Source organism: Coptis chinensis, chromosome 8 (genome assembly GCF_015680905.1).
Source record: "Coptis chinensis isolate HL-2020 chromosome 8, ASM1568090v1, whole genome shotgun sequence".
Taxonomy (NCBI): domain Eukaryota; kingdom Viridiplantae; phylum Streptophyta; class Magnoliopsida; order Ranunculales; family Ranunculaceae; genus Coptis; species Coptis chinensis.
The window spans coordinates 45325995-45342103 of record NC_141463.1 but is presented as its reverse complement, the minus strand read 5'-3'; the positions used below and the strand labels follow the sequence as shown (position 1 = coordinate 45342103).

Here is a 16109-nt window from a genome sequence, read left to right as displayed (position 1 = left end):
GGCAAACCGGCAACCCCACAAACCCACGCACACTCGATTTCCATTTCACGATTTCTGCTTCAAACCCTCGATTTCGCGCTCGACCAAAAACCCACAAACACTCAGAATCATCCCTTCTCTTCAAACACTAGAATAGCATCTCTTCAAACACTCGAATAGCATCCCTTCTCTTCAAACACTCGATTTCTAAAGGTAAGATCCTAAAAATGCGATTTTTGTTTGTTTGTTTGTTTGAATCTTTCTCGAATGTGTATACGTTATCTTGTACCTAATTGTTAGTTTCGTGGGATTTCATAATCAGATAATCCAGTTTGTCGATGGGAATAGTAGGGCCTTGATAAAGTTGTTCAATCACTTTGTGAATATATGTTCTCTGCAATGCTCTGTTCCTATGTTATTTTAACTTGAAATTATGAAATTGTGGTGTAACTTATGAAATTATGAGCAGTAGTTGTAACTCATGAAATTATGGTGTCTAGCTAGAAATTGCTACGTCTGTTTTTCGACTTCATTCGTGATATGTAGTGGGGCTTGGGCTAGTCTTTATAGGTGGCTTTATGAAAGAGCAAAAGTGATTTCAAAACCGTTGTGGTTGTTGTCGCTGCTATATATACGTAACATTTTTAATGCCCGGAAGAAATGGCTAGCTTATATTTGTTTGTTAGTTTAATCTTTTGTATTTTTAGTTTCTTCCATCATGTTAATGGAAAAAGATTTTTTGCATTTTTAATCTAATTGGCGTTGCTATGGGTTTGTTTGATATTTGTTTGCTTTATAAACATTTAAGTGGGATTGAATTATTAATTGAAGATATTTTGTTTGTTTACTTGATTGGATTTATAAGAGATGAATGATTCAAAATAAATAAATCATTAAATCAAGCAATGAAGTTATGAACTTATTGTCTCTCCTGTTGATATCACTAGATTTTTATTTGAGGCCATATCGATTTGGAATCTTGCTTGCTTTCCTTAGCAATGTAGAAAGGAAAGAAACTGTTCTAAGTTGTTGGCATCTTTGAAACTATACTACTTATATAGCTCTGTTTCAGGTAACTGTTCTATCTTTCTATCTTTTTTATATATATATATATATATAATGTTATGTTTGATTCAATTCTTTTGAATTCTAGACACCCATTTTGTACATGCAAATCATAGTAGGAGTGTGACGCTTAACTAAACTAATTAAGGTCCCGACTACCTACCGTCCTACCCTGGTATTGTCAAATGACTGGAATTTTACCAGGTCCCAGTCACTAACCTATTATGCCAATCAAACTTAGGTTCAACATCATGTGAAACGAGGTTATGCCAATGATGGTTAGTGGTTCCTAAAGGATTGGAACCTTTTGTGAACATATAAAACTTAGAACCATCATTTACCAGGTCCAATCCTTTAGGAACCTATCATTGACGAATCAATCTTCGTTTCACGCTTGGTTTTCTTAAGTCGGAGCAACCTTTATTTTCACAGGTTTGTTTCTTCCATCTTCAACCAAACATTTCACACTCTCTAAACTTTTCACTAAAACTCCTTAAACACACATCTCAGGTAAATTCTCTCCCCCAATTTCGGTTCCAAACCATTTCTGATTGTAGTTGATAATTGTGATGTAGTACTTTTTTTTTTTTTGTGTATTCTGCAAAAGATTTGAACTTTTGATGATTTATTAATGTTCACTGTAATGTGTATTGTATAAAATGGACTAGTTTATGGTTTAATTCAACTGTTTTCTGTTATAGAATTCTTTGTGTTGTTAAATTGGAATAAGGAGAGTTAACTAGCTATCTCATTATATGGCATGGGTTATTTGATGGAATATTGTAATGAATGTATTCAAGCATTCATTCATAAGAGGCTTACTATTTCTGGCACTATATACTGGACAATACTATGTGAGTAATTGTAATGTATTACAATACAAACAAACGTACGTACTGACCTAGAAGTGTAGTAGCATATGAGTCCACCTGAATTGGTGGATATTGAGTGAAACCTTATCCAACAAAATAGTTATTGTAGTTACTTGTGTTACTAGCTAGCACGATAGATTATGTTTATTTAAGACTTCAAAGTCAGTAGGGGATGGGACCAAAATGCATGTGTTTCTGTAAGTAGAACTCCTAGCATGGAAGAATAATTGACTAAAGTGGATGGTTCGTGAGAAATGAATAGTTTTATTGAACCACAAGTATTTGTGCTGTTAATGGAATCAAACCTATTGTTTGTGTTCCTTGGTGGTTGATTTACTTTGTTGGTGTTCTGGTTAATAAATTGTTGAAGTGAATTGACATTGAAACTACTTTTTTTTTAAAGTAAATAGATAAACTTTTGACAAAAACAAGAGTGAAGGCTAGTGAAATTGGGATTCTAGTAGTGAATAGCAGCCTATTTAAAGTAGGGGATGTAGACTTTGCCAAGAATCTCCTAAAAGTAGGTTCCCTTTGAATTTTTCTTTTTGTTTAAGAATTCCTCTTAATCGTGAAGCCATCATCATGCATGCATGCATGAGAGGGATATTGTTGTCACAATTGTGCTTCCATGCTTGGTGTCGGCTTACCGGCTATATGAAATTATGGAACAAATAAGTATAGTGCCTCCTATTTTTAACTCCTATTTATTTTGTAGCAATGCCTCGAACAAAGAATGTGAATGTGAAGAATGTAGCAAAAAGTGTTTTCACGAGTGCTAAGAAGTTGTTAGGTGGGGGGAGTAGTAGTTCGGGTCGCGAGGAGCCTGAGAAAAAGAGAGAAAGGGCAACAACTACCTCGGCATCAGTCCGTAGAGGGGATCGAAAAGCGGATGATCCCAGTAATGTAGTAAGTGGTGTAGAGTTAGGAAATCAAAAGGGAAGAAAGCAAACAGTTATGAGTGATGTAGATTTAGATGTAGATGTAGATTTAGATTTAGATTTAGATTTAGATGAAGATGAAGATGTAGATGTAGATGATGTAAATATGGATCGTGGGAAGAGTGTAGCTGTAGATGATGATGAAGAAGATGATAGTGAAGAAGATGACGAAGAGGGTGTTGATGACGCGGAGGATGAGGAGGACGCGGAGGATGAGGAGGGAGGAGGATGATGATGACGAGGAAGTCCACACTGCACCTCCAGTGAATATTGTGAGAAAGTCCAACAATGACTTGGAGTTCCGAGAGGTGTTTATGGAGGTGGCCCTCGTGTGTCACATCCGTTATATGACTATCGCGGTGCACGGGCTCATGATATTTGGGAGGGCGTAAATATTATTATATATTGTCTATTAGTATTTAAATTTTGTATTACGAAACCTTGTGCATACATTAATACTAAGTTTTTGTTGTTTTAGGCAGAGCGAGGGGTGTTGAAGTGTCATGGGCACCTCAACAAGTTGGTACAATGGGATATCGTCGGAGAGTGTTCGACCGTTCTAATTTTCATGTGGAGCTTCAAAGGACCGGCTTATGTGCTCGGGTCTTAGGTGTATATAAGCATCGATCCCGTGTTGGTCTCTGCGTTTGTGGAGAGGTGGCATCCGTGAGACCAACACGCTTAATATGCCGTGGGGTGAGATGACAATCACGTTGGACGATGTTTCCCAACTTTTAGGAGTTCGATCGAGGCAAAGCAAAGGATCGGGGACACCGATTTGACTCTGAAACAAAAAAGACTCCTCCACCAAGGTCTTGGCATACCCATGGACAAGATAGATGCGAGATGAAATCCAATAAGTTCACTTCCAAAGTTAGGATGGATTTCTTGATGAAGCGATTCTTTGGGAAGGTGACGGATGAAGATTTACTGGATGAAAATGGGGTTGTTGTGAAGAAGGCGCGCCAACCCAAAAAGAGTTGTGATTTGTTTGTGAGAGCTTATTTGTTGTTTTTCTTTGGATGTACCGCCTTCACCGACATCGTCTGAACTGCAGTTCCCGCTTGTTATCCGAGATCGCTTATGAAATTTGCCGAGATCGAGACTACGGCGTGGGTGCAAAAGCCTTCCGGCTTACTTTGTATTGGGGTCTTGGGACTTCCCACAAGTGCCAAGGTGAAGGGTGTTTCGTGCTATTTCACTCTCCTACGTATTATTAGTTTTTTTTTTTTTCTTTTCAATGTCAATTTTATATATCTATTACAATATTAACCGGGTGTCTATATTAATCTAGGCATGGATTTATGAGTACTTCCCCGTGTTCGTGCCATTCCCAAACGATGACTATCACTTGAGCATGTTATGCACTCATAAATACTCCATTACTTCGCCTTTTATGCTAGCACAACAAATTTGCATTGAAGCATACCCGGCGATGATTGATAATATGACTTGTACCGATGTAACATTTTTGTATATAAATAGTTTTATTTATTAATTGATATTATTAGTATGTGGTTAATGATTAATTTCCTCGATCATATGTTATTTGATAGGTTGAATGGTATCCCTATTTGAAGTCCGAGCTATATAACGGCCGGTGGATGAAATAGCATTTTTCGAGGGATTTATATGCTTTCTTGATAATGTCGAAAGCAAGATAATGTTTCGGTGGTTGTCGTCGGGTTAGGTCATATGCGCTTTGTACCTTCAGATCCCCAAGACCAAAGACCTCGACGAAACTACTTCCGACGCTGGTGCGATGTGAAATTTAATGTTGTGTCTTCCTATTGGAGTAAATGGCGTAATCACTTGATACAACTTGAACATCGAGGACCCATTCCGCCTTATCCATGGGAGTGTGTTAGTAGATACATGAGTTGGTATGAAAACAATAGCCATATTCGAATGATAAACCCCGATCATCTTAATCTCTACTCCCTACGAGTCTTCCATATCATAATCCGTGTGAGTTAATACTTTACAACGTTAGTTTTTTTTTTTTTTTTATTTTGTTTTGTTTTGTTTTGGTATTTTATAAATGTAAATGTATATACTAATGTAGTTTTTCGTTTTAATTTTGACAAAGACCCGTCGTTGATGAAATTTCTCGCTTGCTCAATCAAGGCCTGCAATTGGGTGGGATCATGCGATTCCAGACGATGCACGAACGAGTTCATGGAGGCATACAATTTGACCCGTGCAAGTTCATTGGCCGGACGATATCGTTAAGGAGCATTGGATTTAGCAATGTTGAGTTTGGTTAGTTTAGGGTTTAGTGTGTTGAGCATTGGCAGTCTTGTTGGAGTCTGGGGTGGAAATGTGTTATAGAGCTTGAGAGATTGAGTGTCTTTCTTGAGTCTGGAAATGTGTTATAGAGTCTAGGGTTTATTGTGTTGTTATCACGATTGACTAACCATTTTATGAAGTTTTAATTCTGTTATTGTTATGTTTACTTATGCTTTTGTAACAAAGATGCTTATAGAGAAAAATCAAGTGATAACATTTTATTGTTGCTGAAACTCAGAGATTTTTGTGGGATATGTGGAATACTTGTTGAATCTAAGTTTTGTAATCTAAGTTTCATATTCGACTTCGAGGGTTTTGTTAGTCCGTTCTGAGAGATTACCGATATGACATTTATTGTGTTGAGTCCTCCGCCTTTGTTATTGTCAAATTTTTGGAATATCTTCTTCACTTTCTCCACTCTCATTTCTCTTATGCCATGTATAAAACATTGATCAATTGCCAAAACACGAAAACATCCATTTTTTGCCAAAACACGAAACAACAACGCGAACATCTAAACTTGGAAAAAAATGACTTGCTTTTTTTGCCTCTTGGGCAAACTGTGGCCACACCGTCCAGGCAAAAACAGCAAGTCATTTTTTTCCAAGTTTTAGTTTCAACGACATGGCCACACCGTTTGAGACTAAGTCCAAACGATGTGGCCACACCGTCCAAATGCCAAAAAAACAACAAGTCATATTTTTCCAAGTTTTAGTTTTAACGACATGGCCACACCGTTTGAGACTAAGTCCAAACGGTGTGGCTACACCGTCAATGCCAAAAACAGAGAAATTTTTTGCCAAGTTCAAATCTCAAACTACATGGCCACACCGTTTGGACTTAGTCTCAAACGGTGTGGCCATGTCGCTTTAGACTAATTAAAACGACATGGCCACACCGTTTGAGACTAAGTCAAACGGTGTGGCCACACCGGCCAAATGCCAAAAACAGCAAGTCATATTTTTTCCAAGTTTTAGTTTCAAAGCGACATGGCCACACCGTTTGAGACTAAAGTCCAAAACGGTGTGGCTACACCGTCCAAATGCCAAAAAAGCGATTTTTTTTGCCAAAAGTCATTTTTTGAAAATCAAACAAACATACATACATCCATACAATTAATTCGACAAAAAATACCATCAAATTTAAGAAAATTGTATCAAAACAAAATTACAATTCCAACCACATGAACATTAATTACATAGACTTATTCCTAGTCAACATCTATTATTGGTATTTCGCCCCATCATTAGTGTGCTTTCGTCTTCCAATACTAAATTGGGAATGTTCAATGCCAGAATTGCGCTTTGTCTTGCTTGTAATGCAGTATCCCAACTATCTACAATTAAGTGTCGAAGCTCTACACGCATCTTCGTGATCGGTTTTGGAACCGACAATCATCAACAAGTTCAACATGGACAAAATGACATCCCTCAGACGTAAGCGGTACCCAACACTTTCTTTACTCTCTCGATTTGCTTGGGTTCTCGGTGGCAAAATAAGATGGCAGTACATACTTCCTAAATGTACGAGGGCGACATTAAATCTCGGAAGCAAATAGATATCCAAAAGGGGCATGCTCATCCACTTACGAGGGGCTGCCCAACCGCATTCATGGGAAATTGTAGGTTTCAATGCACCTAATCTCACCGCGGAGTGTACAATGTACGATTATAGGGGAGGTTGTCATTAAGTTCTTGTAACAACTCATTTCATCCACGACCACTCTTCCCGACTTCTTCCTAATGCAATGCACATTGCTCTATACCCAAGAATTGCCATCACCCACGTGGTCATCCACTTTAACAATATATTTGTGCGGTTCTTTTGGAATGTCCAAACCGTAATGTCGGCTCCCCCGGGATGCCAATGTCTAACTTTTGAGGTGATTTTTTAGAAGAGTTATTCCGTGGTGTGGTTGTTTTAGGTGGTAAAGGTGATTTTTGAGAAGAGTTATTCCGTGGTGTGGTTGTTTTGGTGGTAAAGGTGATTTTTGAGAAGAGTTATTCCGTGGTGTGGTTTTTTTGTGGCAAAGGTGGTTTTGAGAAGACTTCTCCTGCGCAGGTGGGTTTGGAGTAGCTTGGAATTTATGAGAAGGCTTGGAATTTGGCGCATTCCGATTGTTGCGACGAGACCCACTCTTCATGCTCACGTTGGGAATGTTCAAAACCGGATGAATCTCGCTTTGAAGAGTTCTCATCCCTCGCTTGGAAGCTTTCTCTTGCAGCTACCCCCCCGAAGCCAGCGACCTTTGGTTTTCGCCTCCTCATGAGGTGGTTCTAGCCATGTAGTTTCCGGCATAGCAATCTCCATAAGTTTTCTAACCATAACCCTCTACTTTCTTCTTCGCCATTTCATACCTTTTCATAAACATATCCATCGAAGGTCTACAATCGGGACCAACACCCACCGACCGCACTTTGGAAAAATAGACGAAGTTTTCAAAAGGGATCGATAAGCACTCAAAGATATGGAACGTTCTTGCTTTTGAAGTTCAATGATTTCGTGAGCACATGACAATCCATGATCGTGCGCAAATAACACCCACAAAATGAACTTCGAGTCTTTAGCAAAGACAACTTACACGGGTATCTAGTTCTTCATAAAGCAAGTCCAAACATTTTCTTGAGACCGGGTTTCGAGTTCACGAAATAAAGGAATCCGGTGGTGGTCTTTGGGTTACAATCGGACTCTTCTCGAGCACGTACCTCTAATCTCGGGCAATTTGGATCTCTAAAATCGGGTGGATCAAGTAAAACATACTTAGAAAATCATAATGTCCGTTTGTGTTTCCTAGAACACGTTTCACCCGAGCATGAGACCCTTCGACTTATTAGTCGTTGTACTCCCAAAGTGAATGTGTTGATCGTCCAACAACATACTGAATCGATCCTTGTAAAGGCAACCAAGTCTCGCAGATAACTAACAAAATTGAGTACTCAACCCTATAATGTTTTTCCAAAGCGGCAAATTCTACGGTTGAAGATATCCCTCGATCCTCGATTTCACTACAAATCGTTCCACGAAACCGGGCCTTTATCTACTAGTTACGTGGTGGGAAAAAAATCATTGCATTTCGAAGGGCCTTTACATAGAGATATGCCATCTACGATGCTTGTTGCCGTCGGAAAACACAATATCAGCAGCACCCATCAAGGCCAAGTCCCCGTCGGACCACGATCCGCGGATGGCCTTTCTTCACCCAAAGAAACCGTTAAACCGACGCAGCCCACTCATAGTCTATCGCTGTTTTGGTTGGAGCAACACTTGACCAGACCGTGGAAAGACTTCCGTGTTGAAGTCACCCCCACAAACCTATCACAAAAGGCCACCGATACTTATTGGTTTTGTAGGTCGCGTCTATGATGAAAACTTTTGGAAAAGTCCGAGCCATTTTAACACCGTCTGGATGGGCCCATAACAATCCGTTATCTCATCCGTATTCATATCCTCTCTCCTCCTCGAAATAATGGTTTTACGCTAACAACTCACACGCAATCTCGTGATTTGCGAATTTTACCGTTCATATCCAATGTCCTCACCTTGTGCCCGGCATTGTAGACTTGAAATATGCTAGATAGGTTATCGGGAAACCTATGTCCGATGGACTTCAAAACTTCTTTAGGCTTAACTCCATTTTGAGTCATCTCGACAAGAACTCAAATTATTGGAACAATCGATCGAGTAGCAAATGCATGTCCTTCAAGGGTGTTAAGCTAATGGATGGTTGTGAACACCATTAAAAATCGACAATTTTCCAACTATCGACAGTGCGCGTTGGAAAATACATCTTAACTTAAATGGACATCCACGCTTCATGGTTCCCGTATTTCTCTAATTAACTTTCTCTGCTTTTTGTGTGAACGATACACTAAACTCTCGCATTCTAAATCCAAATTTGGTACTTTTCGGTTCCGTTAGCATTCGGCGACTTCCCAATTACCACAACCACATTACATTGTTTTCCCCGGCGGTTGCCCAACCAATTACGTCACTACGTTGTATGAAATACCTAAAGATATGAAAGAAAACAACAATCAATAAACTAATATAATTTCATTTAGAAAATAAAAACAAGTGAAAACAATGCCTACTATGTACCTCTTCCGTAGTAAATATTTACGTTGTATCCATTGAAAGCGGTTGAACATCATCCACGCCATTCGAGTTTCGAGTTCTCAAACGCATCGAAGGATCCTAAATAAAGAACGGTTGTTAATTGATGTTTGGCTTAAGTACCAAATGCCACAAACGACATGGCCATATCGTTTGAGATTTGAACTTGGAAAAAAGACTTGTCTGTTTTTTTGCCATTTGAACGGTGTGGCCACACCGTTTGGACTTAGTCTTAAACGACATGGCCACACCGTTTGTACTTAGTCTTGAACGGTGTGGCCATATGGATTTAAGACTAAGTCCAAACGGTGTGGCCACACCGCTCAAGACTATCCAAACGGTGTGTCCACCGCTCAAATGGCAAAAAAACAGATGTCTTTTTCAAGTTCAAATCAAATGACAATACATGGCCCGTTTCGGGACTAGTCAAAACGGTTGTGGCCATGTCGTTTGTGACTAACTTCAAACGTTATTGGCCACACCGCTCAAGTCGCAAAAATAACGGATAAATCGTTTTTCCAAATTCAAATCCTAAGCGACATGGCCACATCGTTTTGGACCGCGATCCGCATATGTGACCCGTTGGTGTGAAATACAAATGACCTAGTGTTTTAATTACTACATGCATAATTATTACATGTATAATTATTACATGCATAATTATTACATGTATAATTATTACATGTATAATCACTGTACACATCAATAATTTCTACATGCATAATTATTACATGTATAATCACTGTACACATTAATAATTCCTACATACAAAATTATTACATGCATAATTACTACATGCATAATTATTACATGTATAATCACTGTACACATCAATAATTTCAACATGCATAATTATTACATGTATAATTACTACATTCATAATTACGTTTAATTTAGATTTACCTTATTCTTATTAAATGCATCATCATCCATTCCTCTATTTTCTTCACTTTGAACTTGTTCTACATTCTCTTTTTGAATGGGGTCACTTGGAACTTGTTTCTATATTTTCTTCTTGAATGGGGTCATGATGCGATCACATTTTCTTCGTCATCTTCATGTTCTAAAATGGGGTTGGGCTCTTCCATTAGTGTTTAGTGTTAGGGTTTTAGGGTTTAAGGGTTTATGGTTTTTATGGTGGAAGAGAAGAAATAAAGAGAAGTTTGGCCGAAAAGTTCGCAACAAGTCAAATTCACTTTGGTTTGGGGTCTGCCCAACACAAAACAACTTTTAGGACCATAAGCACATTTGTAATAAGTGTTTTAGTTTTTGGGATCTGCCCAACACAATATGGGGTCCGGCAGTAACAAGTACCAATATGTGGCTGATAATCATGCGCACCAAGAGTTTTGGTACATTTGGCGCACTGAAGAAGCCCTCATGAATTAAATACCTGGGCAGCACTTGTAAAACCTCATAGAATCCTCTGTTTTTTACAAGGCTAGGTAGTGGCGTCATACTGATGGTAAAATCCAATGGCAGAATAATGTCCATGTACTCTCTGTGTCTTTCCATGGTGAGGGTACCCATTCTCAATTCGGAAAAAAAATTAGCATCAATGCATCATCGAAGATGAATGATGAATAATCGTGTGTATAAACAAGACCCAGCTCATCAATTATTTGATCTTATTGTAAGTGCACCATTTATTGCCAGCATGGCTCCACCTGCAGTGAAATAATGAAGGCACCAGGCATATCACATATGCATGTCCGTTGACACTTGACACTTGACACTTGACACAGGCAATTAACTACTCTACACACTTGATACAGCACAAAGTTTTTCGATATAATAGTCTGATCTAAATTTTAGAGTAATCCTTGTCACCAAGGCTCAAAATATCGCCAATATATCCGATATATCACCGATATATATTAGTAAATTGGTACACCGATATCGATATTTTTGATATATATCCACCGAATATTGAACTCCTTTTTTTCCGATATATATCCACCGAATATTGAACTCCTTTTTTTCCGATATATATCGATATATATTGCCGATATAATCGATATATATCGGTTGACTTTTTGACCATTTTTTAATATAAATTCGATATTTCTAATATATTTCCGATATGTTTCCGATATTTCCGATATTATATTTCCGATATATCCCATATTTCCGATATTTTAAATAGTTTGGACTGGTCACCAAAAAAATGGATATATCCGATATATCCGATATATATCGGTTTTTGGGTACACCGATATATGAACCGATATCGAAATTTTGGGCCTTACTTGTCACACACATCGATTCTTTCTCTCCACACCGTCAATTTTTTTCTAATTACGCGGGATGTATGTGCGCAGTCATCTCGTCCCTTATTTATAGAATGTTGGAGCACAGGTATAACAGGCATATGCTAGATTTTGCATTTTTCTAAAAAAAGTTAGTACTCTCTCTATACTCTATTATTTATTAAAATGACCATTCTACCCTTAAAATTGTCTCTCCACACCCCATTATATTTCAACATCCAAAACACTTTCATTCACTCTTCACTCTTACTTCTTCAACACACCATACTTGCAACTCCACCAACCTCCACTCATTCTCTCATTCCCTATATTGTTCTCTCTCTCCAAAAACTAAGCAAACGAGTTTCTCTCTCTCTCTCTTGATAATCCCTTATATATTAGGTTACAAAACAGATAGGTCGATATGTCACTTTAAGTGACATACTTTGGCAAGGTAAAAACTTTAAGAGTCTCGATTAGGAGAGATCAATCTCTCTACCCTAAGGAGCACACTAATCTGTTTACCATTGGATATATAGAGCAAATTTTAACCCTTAACAAAACATAAAATCTTACTAGTTGAGTTGGAACTTGACAAAGTGACAAGGACCAAAACAAATTACAGTAAAGTACCAAAAACACCATTCAATCCACAGTCCACATCTTCTTCCAAGCTTCAGTCTTTCCGATATTTTCATTCTCTATTATTGGTAATGAACTGTGATGAAATTAAATGATAAAAGAGAGGGATTTCGTCAACAAGATACACAAAAATTTCATTGAAGGATGATCAAAATGTTATAAGAGCAACATGAAGAAAGAAATACAAAGAAATTATAATATTAAATTTGTAGAACTCTGAATCTCTTCAATCTTTCAATAAGATTAAGAGATGGCCGATTAATAGTTTATGGTAAATTTGTTAATAATATGACCAACCCATATGTTAAAACCTCATTGTCTAAAAGCCCTAGTCACAAGATGATGAAATCAGTACATTTTGGATTGTGCTAGTAGAAATGGAAACCTCAGGGGAACGTTAGATTCCCAGAGAAAAAGTTAAGGAGAAAGAAGATGAAGGGATACAATGGTCAAATTAATATGTCTCTATCTTTTTAATTTATTGCCACTCAGTGGTTATTCTCGAGATACGGATTTGTGTCCATTTAACAGTCACTATCCTTCTGCACACTAAATTTAGAAAGAATGATCTTTTCTTATAAGTTGCCAAACTTTAATAACATTTGTGCGATGTCAAATAGTGTTGACATCTCACTGCATATGTCACAATAAATAGCATATTTCTACAATGTCATTTCTAGTTGCATATTTTTGCCTCTGCCCCAACAGTATCAAATTAAGAGTAATCAACCAAATCTTAAACAAAAAACACAAAATTAATCGAATAACTTATTTTGGAGTTTCTTAAACACCAAATCTTAAAAAAAAAAAAAAAAAAAAAAAAAACAAAAACAAATTAGTGATGATGAATTTCTACTCCATTTTCCAGTCGAGAGTTTCTACTCTTTTTGGAGCTCTCTTCTTTTTGTGGTTTTATGCTCTTTTTGTGAACAGTTAACACACCCTGTTTGCTACAGGCAAATGGGGTGTGGAGAGAGAGTATGGGTGTGACTAGTATTACTCAAATTATAAGGGTGCTAATATTCTCACCCTCTCAAATTGATAACCTCCCCACCTCAAAACAAAATACCCAAAACACCCCTTTATTTGATATCAATTCACCCATATTCTCCAACATAATCTTCTGTGCATTTGACATTTCAGTACTCAATTTAAGAGCTAACAGTCCTTGCCTTTCCCCTTAATCTATTTGATGTGGCCGCACACTCAAGGTCAGGTTTATTTCCTCATTTGTATTATTCTGATTAGTACAATGTTGAGATCAATGTTTTGAAAACCGAACCAGTAATCGAACCAATTTTCCCCTTGGATGGACCTGTTTATTTAGAAAAATTTTAAATAAATTATATACTTACAAAAATGAAATGAATAAATATATGTTTCAATTTATTATAAAGTGATTTTAAAAAATCAAAATATAAGTATTTTACAAGAAACACATAATAATATATTGGTTTGGAGATTGGACTATTTTGTTTAGGTGTTAGGTTTCACTCTCTATATTATCAAATTTTCCAAAAAAACAAATATAGAAAGGCGGTGTGTTTTTAAGGTTCAACCCCTGATTTAGCTTAGACCGAGGGTCCAACCAAAAATCCCGATTTTAACCAACTCAAACTGAAAATTTACCGGTTCTGATCGGACTCCTTCGACCACCGGTGAGATGCTCTAAGTCTCTAACTAATCTAATAATGGATTATAGTATAATGAGGTCACTCATTATCTCACCTTGTCTCTAACAATTGGATATAATATAGAAGCATATATACTGGGGCCTCAAAAGATCTTCAACTTTATAATACACATATCTCACTGATTTCCATTCCAAGATACCTGCAAAGAGCACAGTCAAAGGATGAATTATATTACTCACTTGCACCCTTTACTCCACCAAAGTGATTAGCTGTCATTTCAGATTTCTTCAATTAATTTCTGCTTCAAGTAAAAAACTGTCCAACGAAAAATGCTCATAGCTGATGCTTCTTCTGGCTGTTGTAATCCCATCAAGGTTGATAAACTCCAGCTTCACCGTCGTCGCAAACTCTGTGCAACTACAAACACTGTTTCTGAAGGTAGTAGTGATACTAACAGTAACAAGAAGAAAAGGATGAAGATGCACAGAGAAGTTGAGAGACAAAGGCGGCAAGATATGGCTACTCTTTACTCTACGCTCCGGTCTTTAGTCCCTCAGGAATATCTCAAGGTATGTAACCATATGATTCTTTTGTGCTCACAATAAAGATTATCAGTCTCCAGCCCATGCTTCACCTAATTATAAGAGCACTATATAAGTTAAAATGTCATAATTCCAGTCTATTCTATCCGGCTAAGGGAGTAGAAGTGCCCTCCGGTCCAGGAACCGGAGGGATTTAAGTGCTAGAGGACTGTGCTAGATCAAAATTAAACACTTGCTTCGCCATTGCTTAATTTATTTTCAAGTATTGAACGTAGGGTGCTGTAGTTAATTTGTTTGCCAAGTCAACGGCTAATACGAGATTACAAGCACAGAACGCCTCATTCCGTTTCTGTATTCGAGTACATGATAGGCGGGTAGTAGGAAAACGTAGAGACATCACTGCCACTGGGACTATATTGACGCACTCAGATGTGTTCCATGATAAAGAGTACCTGGGACAATATACAGAAAAATGTTGGATAGGATTGGAGCTTGAGTTGGAGAGTTAATTTTTTTTTCTTACTTCAAGTATCATGAAATAGTCAATAATAATATATAACTAAATTGGATGAATCATTCAGGGAAAGCGGTCAATATCAGATCACATGAATGAGGCAGCTAATTACATTAAGCACCAACAGAAGAAGATTAAAGAGTTGGTTGAGGAGCGAGATGACCTAAAAAGATTTTCTAGTTCTGACAATTCAAATATTAAAAACAGTAGCTCATCTTGTTCACAAAATTATGTCACTGTTCATACTTGTTGCTCTGGAGTCGAAGTTACAGTTAGAAGTGGCCCAAGCGACCGAGTTCTGCCACTTTCAATGGTGCTGGGTGCACTGGCTGAAGAAGGGCTTAGTGCCAATATCTGTACTTCAACCAGAGTAAATGAAAATACATTTTATGCTATTCAGTCTGAGGTATATCTTTGTTTTCTCATCAAACGTTACTTCTTTCTTGTTCTAGGTTTTGTATTGTTTTCTTTTTCTCAATCCTGAAAGTTTACATGCAGGTGAACAATCCAAAAGATCTGGATCTACTCAGTCTGCGACATAAACTGATTGATTTGGTTAACGTAAACCAAGGTCTTGGATAAAGTTCAAGCGCGTTCTTCAAGTGAAGTAGAGCCTACTCTTGCTATGATGAAAAGGTAAAGTCGCAAATTAAAAACAAAAGGATGAAGAATCTTGAGGACTACACCAAAGACTTTTTGGATGATACTCTAGGACTCACTTACCTGTGTTGTGCTTGTGGGTGTTTCTTTTGCGATTACGAGAAAGTGCGGTCTCATCTTTGGAAGGATCATCCTGAGATAGTGAAGCAATTTATGGCTAGAAATATGAGATGAGAGAGCTTTCCTAGCACTACTTTAGTGAGGACCTTTTGTGGTATGCGTAGTAAGTATTCTCATGTATGTCAGGCTTGATCGATGTCTGTAGATCGATCTTGTAACTCTTTGTGTACCTCCTTTTAACGATCTAACTCTTAGGGAGGCTGGTAAGTTTCAACTTTTAATAAAACAGGTGGGGGTCTGTCTTAATCCCATAACCATTTCAAAAAAAAAAAAAGTTCCTAGTATGTTAGGCAAGGGAACGATGATTTAGATTCTATACTTGTACATATACGACAGATATCTTTGCTTGAACATAGGGTTATTACTAGGAACATTGTAAGGCGGGATTACTGAAGGCAACGGATAGATCAAGGGCCGCGGTATTGACACCCCCATAAATGGGACTAACACCCCTTTAACCAATTCAAAGGTACTAGCACCCCTCTATTAATC

The 16109-nt window shown here is 37.7% G+C and overlaps 1 protein-coding gene across 1 annotated transcript; it reads left to right on the top strand.

Annotated features, from left to right (window-relative positions):
* The first annotated feature begins 13875 nt into the window (after window positions 1-13875).
* Window positions 13876-15863, top strand: LOC147481629 (transcription factor bHLH36-like). The gene is made up of 3 exons (XM_086577219.1): window positions 13876-14350; window positions 14905-15243; window positions 15336-15863. The coding sequence occupies exons 1-3, from the start codon at window positions 14111-14113 to the stop codon at window positions 15417-15419; spliced, it is 663 nt and encodes a 220-aa protein (XP_086433345.1). The 5' UTR covers window positions 13876-14110; the 3' UTR covers window positions 15420-15863.
* Window positions 15864-16109: the final 246 nt, after the last annotated feature.